This window comes from Haliotis rubra, unplaced genomic scaffold (assembly GCF_003918875.1).
Source record: "Haliotis rubra isolate DU_JTF1 unplaced genomic scaffold, ASM391887v1 Scf65, whole genome shotgun sequence".
Classification (NCBI taxonomy): Eukaryota; Metazoa; Mollusca; class Gastropoda; order Lepetellida; family Haliotidae; genus Haliotis; species Haliotis rubra.
The window spans coordinates 743034-756512 of NW_025767357.1; the positions used below are offsets into that span (position 1 = coordinate 743034).

General features: G+C 42.4%; 1 protein-coding gene across 1 annotated transcript; it reads left to right on the plus strand.

The window, feature by feature from the left end:
* The first annotated feature begins 1742 nt into the window (after nucleotides 1-1742).
* Nucleotides 1743-7770, plus strand: LOC124257094 (cdc42 homolog). The gene is made up of 5 exons (XM_046691081.1): nucleotides 1743-1857; nucleotides 3920-4046; nucleotides 5244-5429; nucleotides 6457-6654; nucleotides 7340-7770. Exons 2-5 carry the CDS (start codon nucleotides 3951-3953, stop codon nucleotides 7424-7426), a joined length of 567 nt encoding a protein of 188 aa, XP_046547037.1. The 5' UTR covers nucleotides 1743-1857; nucleotides 3920-3950; the 3' UTR covers nucleotides 7427-7770.
* Nucleotides 7771-13479: the final 5709 nt, after the last annotated feature.

The following is a 13479-nucleotide window of genomic DNA, read 5'->3' on the forward strand; positions in this document are numbered from 1 at the left end:
CTACAGTACGCTTTAATTGACAAGTGTACATAACAAATATATATTTAACATAAGTATAGTGTTGAAAAGAGATTTAACATCACATCGGCAATATTTCAGCCATAACGTGTATCGCTGATAATGTGTTTTGGGACGTGAGAGCATAGTTTCCACAGCCTATATTCGATTATATATATATTTCAAGGGCAGTTTGATTACGTTTAAATATTGCTGACCCCTCGTAATGTTGTAGTTATGTTTAGTTCAACCACAAACCAAAAGGGTACAATGTATGAAACCCATTTCTGGTGTCCCCAGCCGTGATATTGCTGTAATATTGCTAAAAGCGGCGAAAACAAAACTTACTCACTCACTCAGTTTAATCTTCAACAAGGGTAGTCTTATGATTATAGGAGATTTTAACCATGGTCGTGGTAGATATATGTGTAATGTTAGACAGCATGTACGGAACTCTAATCACGGAAGTCTGGTAACTCGAAATGCAGAAGAAATGATTAAGTACTTGGATCTATAGCTAGTTGATCTCCAGAGATCAGATCATTTCTGAAGCAGCGTTTATATATTTTTTGAAAACATCGCCTCTTTTAGACACAATTTATAATACAAAACCCATTTAAACATTTGCGTTTGTACAAACAATTGAATAGTATGATAAATTTTGAAATTTTATAAATTGATGAATACGATTGTTAACTTATTGACAGCGGCTATACCCAGAAACGGGGTTGTAGTAATGTAAGATTATTGTCCCCCCTCAACCGAATCCCTTAAAGAATTACATAAGAGTGAGTGAGTGAGTTTGGTTTTACGCCGCTTTTGGCAATATTCCAGCAATATCAATGCGGGGGACACCAGGAATGGGACACCACACATAGTGCCCGTGTGGGGAATCGAACCCGGCTCTTCAGCGTGATGAGCGTACGCCTTCATCACTAGGCTACCAGCCACCCCAGTTACATAAGACTATCATACTATATCATAAGACTAGTAACGTTTTATGTCGTCCTGTTTTAATCGTTGAATATCTGTGTATATGAATTTTCAGCTTAGCTTGCAAACGATTCCAAGCATCTAGATGGATGGTGTGAACCCTGCAGCGGTACAGTACATTGAAGATACACACCGTATATCCCTGTCCTGATTTTAATCATAAATAATAATAATAGGCCATTTATATAGCGCCTTTCCACGTCACAGGGATATGCTCAAAGCGCTTCCTGAGCTCAAGTTAAAACTATATACAGTTGGCAGGTACGGATGATTGGAAGTCACTTGTAGCGGAGAAATAGATGAGTCTTTAGTCGTGTTTTGAATGTACTTAGGGAAGGAGATGATTTTACTCGATAGGGAGAGAGTTCCACAGAGAAGCTGATACATATGAAAAGGTCCTTGAGCCAAATGATTTGATTGTAATCATACAGATTGAACATGCACAAGCCTATGTCACCTCGATCTGGATACGGATTTAATCCTATTAGCATTCTGCTGCAGTCATTGTCGTCCAACTGCCAAGATAGCCACGACAGGTCAACACTGAGAAAGGCCACTCTCGTCATTTGTATTCGGATTTCTAAAGCGGCTCTGACAGTTGTTCTCAAATTCAATAGCCTCGTTATCGTTTCCTTGGCGCACTGTGCAGGGGGTATTCCCCAAAGGTAGGTCTTGTCTCGTGTCTGGCAATGTTATTAACTACAATGTAGTTTTTTGCCTATAAGAAATAAGCTGACGGGATCGTGGTAAACAGCGTGTTTTGACAGTGGACGCATGGTACAGTCATAACGTCCACAGTTAAGACGACATAGGACCATCACGTCTTCACGCAGTCAAGATGTCATTGGATCATCATGTCTTAAAGTGGTAAGTGGTTTATTCAGTCATTTGTACATACTCCGAAAACATGTAATAAATATTATTTTTTGTAACACATGGAAGAGTCTGACCTATGCATTCCAGGTTGGAGTGAGTGAGTGAGTTTTAGCAATATCGCAGCGGCGGACACCAGAAATGGGCTTCACACATAATGCCCATGTGGGGAATCAAACCCGGGCCTTCGGCGTGACGAGCGAACGCTTTAACCCCTAGGCTATCCCACCGCCCATTCCAGAAAACGTCATCACTTGGCCCTAATGGATAGGAGTGGACACGGTCACTCAAGTGTTGTTTCTTGCACCTTGTCATTGGACTGTGTTGACAGCGGCGTTAGAATCTAAATACATACACACTGTTCTCATGTTGGTTCAGTGACTAATTCTTGATAAAGTTAGTTCCTATAATATAAGGCTTCATGGCTGAGACATTGTCTGTGCAACGTTAAATTTTAACCGTCCCAAATGTGACTTTTGATTCGGAAGTTTTTGTTCAATAATGGTGTTATGCCTACAAATCCTGCAGACATCTGACAGAACCCACCAGATCTCTAGGCTTCCTCATTTATGGGGGCGGTGGGGTAGCCTAATGGTTAAAGCGTTGGTTCGTCACGCCGAAGACCCGGGTTCGAATCCCCACATGGGCACAATGTGTGAAGCCCATTTCTGGTGTCCCCCGCCGTGATGTTGCTGGAATATTGCTCAAAGCGGCATAAAACCAAACTAAGTCATTCAGTCAGTCTTCATTTATGAAGCTCATTATCGTATAACTTCACATCACCATTTTGCAATGCATGGAGACCCAATGATGACATCACGCCGCACTTGGCAATATTCCAGTTATATGGCGGGACTCTGTAAATAATCGAAGCTGGTCCAGACAATCCAGTGATTGACGTCATAAACATCGATCCAACGGGGGTATGATGACATGTGTCAACCATGTCAACGAGCCTGACCACCCGATCCCGTTAGTCGCCTCTTAATGCAAGCTTGGGTTCTTGGAGACCTTTAGATCTAGACAGACAAAAATATATCACCAGGAGTGTGTGACATTCTGAAATGATTACCCTTCGCGTTCGCACCGGCTGTTATCACTGATCCATTCATTCAATATTCATTGCTGTTTTGCATTTGACGACCAAAGGAATCTGTTTCAGCAGACGGTCGAGACTGACTATTCTCTGGCGTTTAGTAATACTATTTATTCATCCCTTGAATCAGAAAAGCTCCACCCTCTGGTCTCTATATCAAACAACTTACGAGGTACAATTGAGCATGCACTTTCTGCGAAGATTTCAAAGAGCGCCATACGACCTATGCTCAAAAGCTGCCATGTCGGATTCACAGCTTGTACAGATTTCACAACGTTTTATTGTAGGTGTGTGACCAATATTTCTACATTTGACGCATCATTGAAAAACATGTTCAATGAAATTCCATAGATTGACTTGTGCCGCATGTACCCGTGTTGTTCAGATATATACTTGACCTGTCGCTGCGTGTGTTTATGACGAGTGAAGAATATGCTCACCCTTTCGCGAACACCCGGTATCAACGCTGTTAGATGGTGGGGGCGGTGGGGTAGCCTAGTGGTTAAAGCGTTGGCTCGTCACGCCGAAGACCCGGGTTCGAATCCCCACATGGGCACAATGTGTGAAGCCCATTTCTGGTGTCCCCCGCCGTGATGTTGCTGGAATATTGCTAAAAGCGGCGTAAAACAAAACTCAGTCAGTCAGTCAGTTAGATTGTTATTCAAAAACACATGCTCATGATATGGTCCTTGTCCTTCGAAAGAGCCTTTTTTCGGCAGATAGTTCTCATGGTTGAGGGTGGTGGGATAGTCTAGTGCAGTTAAAGCGTTTGTTCGTCACACGGAAGACCCGGGTTCGATTCCCCACATGGGTACAATGTGTGAAGCCCATTTCTGGTGTCCCCCGCCGTGATATTGCTTGAATATTGCGAAAAGCGGCGTTTAATTTAAATCCACTGATTCACTGACCGTACGGTTAAGGAAAGACCTGATCGCTTCTATATATCATTGTGTATTTCAGATATATGGCCATTCCCAGCGTGTAATTAGCCATGTCCAGTTTTAAGTGTGTGGTTCTGGGAGACGCGGAGGTGGGGAAGACTACCATGCTGACTGCCTACTCTCTGGGGCAGGAGAGCAAGTTGAAGGTGATGCTGTTTTCCTCGAGTTAAGTGCCATTGAGTGTAGGCTATCTTCACGTGGAGGTATCGCAAGAAAATGTAACATTTTTTACTTCCGCCGTGACATTGCTGGAAAGTTGCTAAAATTGTCGTAAATTCCTACTCACTCACTCACTCATTTATTCACGGGCGGTGGGGTAGCCCAGTGGTTAAAGCGTTGGCTCGTCACGCCGAAAACCCGGGTTCGATTCCCCACATGGGTACAATGTGTGATGCCCATTTCTGGTGTCCCCCGCCGTGATATTGCTGGAATATTGCTAAAAGCGACGTAAAACCAAACTCACTCACTCACTCATTTACTTACACACTCACTCACTCAAGTGAGTTTTCATCCTGCAGTTCTACTTGCCGATTAATCACATATTATTTACCCACTTAACTCACCCCCAGGATTATTTAGCTATTCTTCAAGCTAATAATGACTCCACAAAATTGTTTTTTAAAATTGTCTTTTAAACAAGCTCATTAACTTTGACTTGTTTGAGTGGCATTTAAACGAGGAGGGTTCTATGGATATACAACTTCTTAATTCTTACGTCGCTCGTATTCTATTAAGAAGTTGTATATCCATAGAACTCTCCTCGTTGCTCATTAACTTTGCATGACATTCATCTCTGGAGGTACAGGGTTGGACAACATTTTGTTTTCGCTGTGATTCATAGTTCAGTATTTTCATGTTCAGACACGGAAGGCGCCAATGGCCGTAGTATCTCTCAACCTTATCACATACCTTTAAATGGCCTTATGAGACTTATATATCAGCTTCCGGTTTTCTCACCTCAAACAAAATGAGTTCTTTCGACCATGGCATTCTGTGATACAAAGGTCGGGAATGTTTAGCAGAAAAATGTCAGCTCACATTTTGTGCAGAATTTCTGCCGAATGTTTCACTATTCTATCGCAAAATGCACTGCAGTTTCCTACCATTAAAGTTACCATAAAAGTATGACAAGTATATATATGTAGATTTACTGAAACAAAACGTCGTTTCGTATTAACTGAATATTTCGCCAATAAATTAGATATCGCCGAAAATATCTTCTTGTCATAAGTAGGTGACGTACTGGTTCAACGAGATCATAGAGATTTATGAATACTGAATATACATGTATCATTAAAATTTATGATTATTGATTGTATACTGACTAGACTTCTTTGTCCCAGGTATCTGAAAACAACTTCCAAGTAACGGTTACTGTGAAAGACAAGCCATACACCTTGTCCCTTCTAGACACTACCGGGGACGTCGACTTCAAGACAAGGAAACGTCCCAACTACGCCGACGTTGACGCCTTTCTACTCCTTTTCTCGGTTGTGTCTCCTGCGTCCTTCGTGAATATCCGAGAAAAGGTGAGACTACGAATCAACAACCACGTGTGGTCTGGTCCCCATTGACATAAACTGGTCATAGTGGCAAAATGATGGCTTGTCATCGTACCCCGATGACATTGATCGTTGCAGATACTATCAGTCAACCCGTGAAGATCCGGGTTAGAATTGATCTTCAACAACCTATGCTTGTCATAATAGGCGACTAACGGGATCGGGTGCTCAGGCTCGCTGACTTGGTTGACACATGTCATCCGTTCCCATTTGCGCAGATCGATGCCCATGCTGTTGATCACTGGATTGTTTGGTTCAGACTGGATTATTTACAGACCGCCGTCATATAGCTTGAATATTGCTGAGTGCGGCGTACAACTAAACTCACTCACTCACTTACTTACTCTTGTCTAGATCACCAAATCACCGTTATGTACCTGCATCCACTTGCATAAAAGCGACCTTAGCGTTAAGACTACAACTATCTTAAGTCTGTGTTAGAGTATGGGAGTTACGATCATTGTAAAACTATAATCGCTTTGTGCGAGTGGGTCATGGCCCCATTTAAAAACACTATCTTAGCGCTGAGGTGATCGTAACTCTTATATTCTAACATAGGCTTGCGACAATCCTTACGCTAAGATCACTTTGTGCAGCGGGGTGCTTGAATACTGTTGAGTGGGGGGTTAAACAATATATAACAACACATAATTACCAGTGCTGGCTGTACCAATACAAATAGATACCCTGAACTTTTTCATGTCTCATCTATTCTGGTCCAGCTATTGACTGCCAAGGGCTCGATAGTTGTTTGGGGTTTCCATGGCAATGAAAGTTTACTGGTTCGTGTATTTTCATTGGCTTCCTGACAGATAGATAGATTTCCTCCAGTGAATGGCTTTACACCAGGTAACCAGTACAAATAGTAGACACTGAACGATCATTTTCAGGTCTCATCTTCTCTGGACAAGCTATTGACTGTCAAGGGCTGGATAGTTGTTTGTTTTTTAGAATAAGATTCCCATTGAAAGTTGACTGGTTCGTGTATTTTCAGTGGCTTCCTGATATACTCATTCATGCACGAAACACGCCATTCTTCATAGTAGGGACGAATATTGACCTCCGGGACAACACCGACACGCTTAACAAACTTACTGAACAGGGCGAGAAACCAGTCACAGAGACAGAAGGGAGACAACTCGCACAGCGCCTGAGAGCTAGCAAGTATTTAGAGTGCTCTTCCCTTACACTGGTAGGTATATAAATACGAGTTTGCTGGATCATTAGTGTAGTAGCCTTTTGATCATCTTATTAACTCGATCTGTGGGTTATGTTCATTTTTGGAACAACCAGCTTATCTAATCAGATCATGCTTGTATTTGACTGTTACAACGGTTAACTCGACCTCCATTTGATGACCCCTACTATTTCGAATACTCCAGATTCTGCTGGGTAACCATTATGCAAAATGACTTATAGTGCGTTTGGCTCAAAAGCGGACCGATGAATTGCAATCTAACTCGAAAACTAATAAACATATAATACTCAATGAAACGCTGATCATAATCAAAACATCAGACCAACTCTGTGATTTGTTTGCAGAATTTATGTCCTAAAATTAAAAAAGTTGTTAAACAAACTATCATTAAAATATTGACACAGTTCACTATTTGTTACGAGGGAGGAGTACAGAGAAAGGGACAGCCAGGTGTTAGAGAAGCACGTGCACAAGTACCGACAAAGTTATTGATTCATTAACCTGTGCTGTGCCGTCTCCATACTTTCTCGAACACCTGGCTGTCCCTTTCTCTGCACTCCTCCCTCGTAACAAATAGTGAACTGTGTAAGACGTAAAACATTAAATTTCTTATCAAATGAATATAAATAAACAATATGTGAATGTTGGCTTAAACAAAACATTCTTGTTGAATTTGCAGAAAGGCCTTGACAAGGTTTTTGAAGAGGTCATCCTCGCATTAAAATCTCCACCACCAGCAGCCAGCCGGAATTGTGTCGTTGTGTGAAGATAGGATATCATGAACTACACTTTAAGTATTATGAACGCAGTCCTTAACTACTGTGCTGATGTTTTTTGAAATATACGAAAACATTGGGGGAACGTTGATGATGGTGTCAAAATCGTGACCCATAAATTGCTATATATTGAAGTTAGAATAGTGACATGTGTCTGTGTCGTGCATTGGTCTCAGCTGAGATTGCACGTGTGTATGTAAAAGTGTTAGCGTTTTTATTGTCATTTAACAGGAGGTGCTGAAGACTTTCTTAAGAATCCAGTTAGATTAATATTCTTATCCGTTTGTATTTAAAGTGCTCATTTTTCTCAAACCGGAAATGATGTCATTACACCGGATTTTTAAGAATCCAGTTACATTAATATTCTTGATACGTTTGTATTTAAAGTGTACGTTTTTCTCAAACCGGAAGTGATGTTATTACACCGGATTTGAACAGGACCTGCGTATAAGGAGTCTCACTTCTTATATCACGTTTTTGGCAACTAACGTGATGACATTCTCGCAAAACTTCAATATATTTCCGGTGTTAGGGTGTTATTCAAACCACAACTGAAGTTTTCAACTGACAAATTATGATTTCATGATGATCGTCGATCGTGCTTCCTGTCACTTGTCTGTCGGACCATGAATATTTACAGGCCGCTTGAATATTGCCGTGTGGGTTGTTGAAGAAGAGCCACGATATATGCAGGTCGTGATTTGTGACTATGATATTTGAGCTGTAGTTAATCCAGCCAGGGGTTGGTGGGGTAGACCATTGGCTAAAGCGTTCGCTCGTCACGCTGAAAACCCGGGTTCGATTCCCCACATGGGTACAATGTGTGAGGCCCATTTCTGGTGTCCAGCGATATTGCTGGAATATTGCTAAAAGCGGCGTAAAACCATACTAGCTTACTAATCCAGCCAGAAGACTGGAGTGAGTGAGTAAGTTTGATTTTAAACCGCTTTTAGCAATATTCCAGCAATATCACGGCCGGGGACACCAGAAATGGGCTTCACACATTTTACCCATGTGGGGAATCGAACCCGGGTCTTCAGCGTGACGAGCGAACGCTTTACCCATTAGGTTACCCCACCGCCCCAGAAGACTAGACTTTTGAACTGTTACAAAGAGTAATATAGTGCTGCCCTGAACAGAGAAAACGAATATACATATCTGTCAAAGTAATAAATGTAGTTCATATAATGTCATGTAGTAGTTTTCCCCTGTATTTCAGTGAACACAAACGTCAAGTGCGCTAAAGCATTTGAAGCTTACGTTAAGGATTTTATATCTCAATGTTCTGCCTTTAACACCGTAACTGCATATGCTTGTCTCCAATATATCAAAGGTCATATGACGATTGTGTTGTGAATTAGTATCAAGAGTGATTGCGCGCCAACGATCCGCGGGTTCTGTTCGCTAAAGGGACACAACTCTGCTGATCACATTGTACTACCTGCTTCCACTGACACAGTCAGATAGACGTACAGATACACGTAGATCCGTCAAGTATTCGATATATCTTGTATAGATATATTAGTCCATGATAGCTCAGAGGTGGCTTTGTTGAGCGAAGCACAATGATGTGAGGTATGGCAACTTGACATGGCGCCACATACTGTCAGGTACTAAACACGCTACTTTAAACACTCGTATCAATGCAGACATGTTTCAATAGAAACTTGTGGATTGTCCTATTCATCTGTAACAGCCATAACCTGTGTTGCTATAGCATATAGAGCATATGGGATGGGCTGCGACTAGCTATTGAAGAGAAAATTCTATTGAATGAAATAATGGCACAGAATTGCACTTGTCAGATGTGTGAATCTGTTTAACAATGTAATGGCAGTTTCATTTGAACATATTCAATTCAACTGTAACGGGAACTGACAGCAAGAATATGCACCTAGTAGCCCGTGTTTCTCGTAAGCGCACCGAGACGAGGATCGGAAGGCATACGCCAACGTTACAGATTGTTACTACAGCTATCAACTGGTGGTTTCCCTGGTCCAGACTCAAACATATACTCATAACATCAGGAATCTGATGAAATAAAGGACTGTGGAGTATTACAGCATTCATTCTCCCATTTCTGAAAGTCTAGACGCTTACACGTTTGGAGCTTGCACACATGTACAAATATGTTGCGGAGATGACGTAGGGTGATTTGTACGTCATCTTAGTGTGACGTCACACGCAGCGCCCCAGACCTTGGACGATCCGCAACAGTGTCCATCTGTTGCACACAGAATCTATGGTTTGTCTGACGGCTACAGGACATGCTTCGAGCAACTACTTCAACGGATTTTCCAGTTCACGTTGCTCTGGGTGGCAAAATACTTGCTCTTTTTTTTATTAAACATGCAGACTCGACGCGTTTTCCTGTTCAGCAATACCTATGTGACTACATTCCAATGCATGTGCGATCTTTGGGGTGATCATGTGACCCGCTGAAGATGGCTGTTATGTTTAACGCTATTTTCACGCCTAATGTCCAAATGTTTCACGTGGATGGCTACGATCTTGTTCACCCTTCATGTCATTGTGTACGACACAAGAAAAAATAAAAATAATTACCCCGTCACATTTATTACCTATAATGTGGGTGTCAGGTTTCTAAATGTGTTAAGTATACTTTAGAAATATTCATTCAAGTCGGAAAAAATTAACTCAACATTTTAATTCAGTTTTCAGTGTAAACACGCTAACGCCCAGATCACACACACAGGGGAACTCGACGACTAACTTTGTTAAAGCGATGTAACCTTTCATGACGTTATGCAATGTTGGAGTTTCGGGTCTACCTGGTCGACGAGGTAAACATGGCTGGGTCAGATTCTCTCCGTTTGTGATTCTTGGTCTGCCAGCACAGTACCCCTGTTCATTGGTTTAATCAAACTTGTAATCGTCTACGACCTAGAGTTTTACTTCTACTTTTGTTTGTTTTTTACGCCATTAAACACCGCTGCCGGGCAATATTCAAGCTTATCGCGGCGGTTTGTAAATAATGCAGTACTTAATACTACTTATATCGCGGGAGGAATTGGGGGGGATACGTGCAGGTCACCAGCAACACGTGCATGTCGTAAATCGTGTGGTACTACATTGATTGTCATTAGGCTACCCTGCCGCCACTTACGACTAACTCTGCGAGTTACGTAGGGTACTAAAGTAGGTGCATTTATATAATATTTACGGAAATATTATTTGTATGACAAAATATTTCCCGAACTTCCGCCTTGGAACGCTATCCACTGTAATAATCAGGATGATAGACGTATAGATATTGTTATCAGCCCATTATATCGTTATCTCTACGTTGGGTTCGTGTCTTATCACATCAACAATAGACTTACAATGTCAAGTTGTCCACACTCGGCTGGTCGATAAGTGCTTTGATTGTTCTTACAAACGTGCGGCTTCTAGACACTGACCGTATCACGCCAGTAAAGTGAAAACCGGATATATCAAACAGTCGAAACATATTGAAACTCCATGTGATATCTTGATTTTTTGCGAGCGAAGGAATCACGTATGTTATAATCGTACACAGGCGGTTCGTGGGTGCTTGGGGCGAAGGTGGGTGTATGTGTGTGCAGGGATGTGCACAAACCCCCACCCCCACCCACACCCACTCCCCACCCACCCTATCCCCATTTGTCCTGATAATTAATGAAATGACCATTGAAACTCTCGTGAAACGGGTGAAAATGAACTGTGTACCCTCACCACCCCCACCCCTTTCTCAAAAAGCTGTATCCGCTCCTGTCGTATATGGCGAATGTACAAAGATGACGAACCTTATTCAGAAAGTATTATCGTACGTCGATGAAGTCGAATTTGTAGGGCTTTCTGTTCTCTCCGTACTTACACTCGACAACAATCAATTTGAAGAACTGTTTCCTTCAGGTGACTGTATAACCACACAGCGCTGTAAAAAGTCAATTTTGTCGGAGCTGACTACAGAACAGACTAACGCTAAGTGTGGAACACGCCCACACATTATGATGGAAACAAATAAAGTCCAGAGCCCCATTAAGATGAAACAATCAACCAAAGGACTTCATTCATTTCGTGTTCGTGCGTGCGTGCGTGCGTGCGTGCGTGCGTGCGTGTGTGTGTCTGTATGTGTGTAACCACATACCAAACCGCTTTACTCTGACTAGAGATAACAAACTAAATAGGACCTTTGGAAAAGATAGAACGAAAACGATAAGGCGAATGTCCCACCTGAGACTTCCCTTCAATTGTGAGTGAGTATTATTTTACGCCGCAACATTCCAGCAATATCATGGCGGGGTACACCAGAAATGGGTTTCACACATTGTACCCATGTGGGGAATCGAACCCGGGTCTTCAGCGTGACGAGCGAACGCTTTATAATTAACCACTAGTTCGATAGATCGGGTGGTAATCTCAGTGATAGCGTGTCAACGTATCCCAGCAGAGGTCTTTGCTCAGAAGATCAATCAATATTTACAAGCCGGCGTCCTATTGCTGGGACGGTGTCAAGTACGGCGTTAAACAAACCACATATCTGGCATGGCTGGGTTGATAGTCATTCATAAACAAAAGGTCATGGTATAGATGGAATCGTACAGTGGACTCTGAATTTAACAGCGGTTTCTTATTGTTATAGAAAAAAAAGGTTGATTTTACTTATCATATTGTCCGAATATGCAACAAAAGGATATGATAGCATGTGAGGTGAGGTGAAATTGGGTTCAACGTCGTTCTTGAGAATATTTCGCTCATATGACGACGCGCATGCGTGTGTATGCGTATGTGCGGCTGCTTGTACTAGCCCAGACTGAAGCTGGTTTTATAGTGCTAGCCCACTGAGATACCATGCCGCCGTGAAGCATATGATAGCATGTAATGGTGTTGATATATGTTGACAGAGATGGGTTTCAAACACCTCACACACGTGTGTCAACTTGGTGTAACGCCGATGTGAACAGATATACCTTGTGCTGTGATGAATGAGTGAGTATTGTTTTACGCCGCTTTAGCCGTATACGCCTTAGCGGTACCTTCGCTTTGTGGGGCGGAGCCCAAGAACATTGTCAGAGTATGAGTGAGTGGGTATGGTTTGATGCCCTTTTTAGCAATATAAAAGCGGGGTTCACCAGAAATGGGTTGGTTTCAGGCATTGTAGGGAATCGACTGACTGATTGACTGAGTTTGGTTTTTACGCCGCTTTTAGCAATATTCCAGCAACATCACGGCGGGGGACACCAGAAATGGGCTTCACACATTGTGCCCATGTGGGGAATCGAACCCGGGCATTCGGTGTGACGAGCGAACGCTTTAACCACTAGGCTACCCCACTGAGAAGCCGCCATGAGTGTGGAACTCAATGGAACTGCATTTCTGCACCAGTTTTATAACTGCCCAAAACGTATTTAAAAAAATGACGAAAAACAATAAAATGATAACGTACACCTCGTCGTTGGTTTAGCACCGCTTGGAGCGAACGCTCGATAGTTACTTGTAAATTTAGGAGGAACGCCCTAAGTGAAACAAGATTTTTACCGAAGATACGATCACTGCGATAGCGTAATTTGCGAGGACCATCCAAAGCCATACAGGTCTTAAGACGTTCAGCATTTTGGTGAAGCCAACGGACACGGGCATGGTGCTGTTAAACCAAGAAACATTGTGAGGCCCAAACTGGGATTCAAACCCATAATCGTGCAGAAAGAACGAAACGACTTTAGGTTACTTGGCCGCCATGTCCCTTCACTATTGGAGTGGGTGAGTATAGTTTTACACGGCTTGTAGCAATGTGACAGCCATATCACGACGGGCTTCACTGTGGGAACTAACTATATGAGAGGTAGTGGGGTAGCCTAGTGGTTCAAGCGTTCGCTGGTCACGCCGAAGATCCGGCCTTTATTTCCCACATGGGTACAATGTGTGAAGCCCATTTCTGGTGTCCCCTGTCGTGATATTTCTGTAATATTGCTAAAAGCGGCGTAAAACCATACTCACTCACTCAACAACCGCTGGATGTCTTGTTTAGGGTTGATAAAAAAGAAGAAGCAAAAAGTCA

Coding starts and splice junctions, on each gene's coding strand:
- LOC124257094 (XM_046691081.1), top strand. CDS start 3,951: ATGTCCAGTTTTAAGTGTGTGGTTCTGGGAGACGCGGAGGTGGGGAAG. Junction 4,047..5,243: donor GGCAGGAGAGCAAGTTGAAG/GTGATGCTGTTT, acceptor TCTTTGTCCCAG/GTATCTGAAAACAACTTCCA. Junction 5,430..6,456: donor TCGTGAATATCCGAGAAAAG/GTGAGACTACGA, acceptor GTGTATTTTCAG/TGGCTTCCTGATATACTCAT.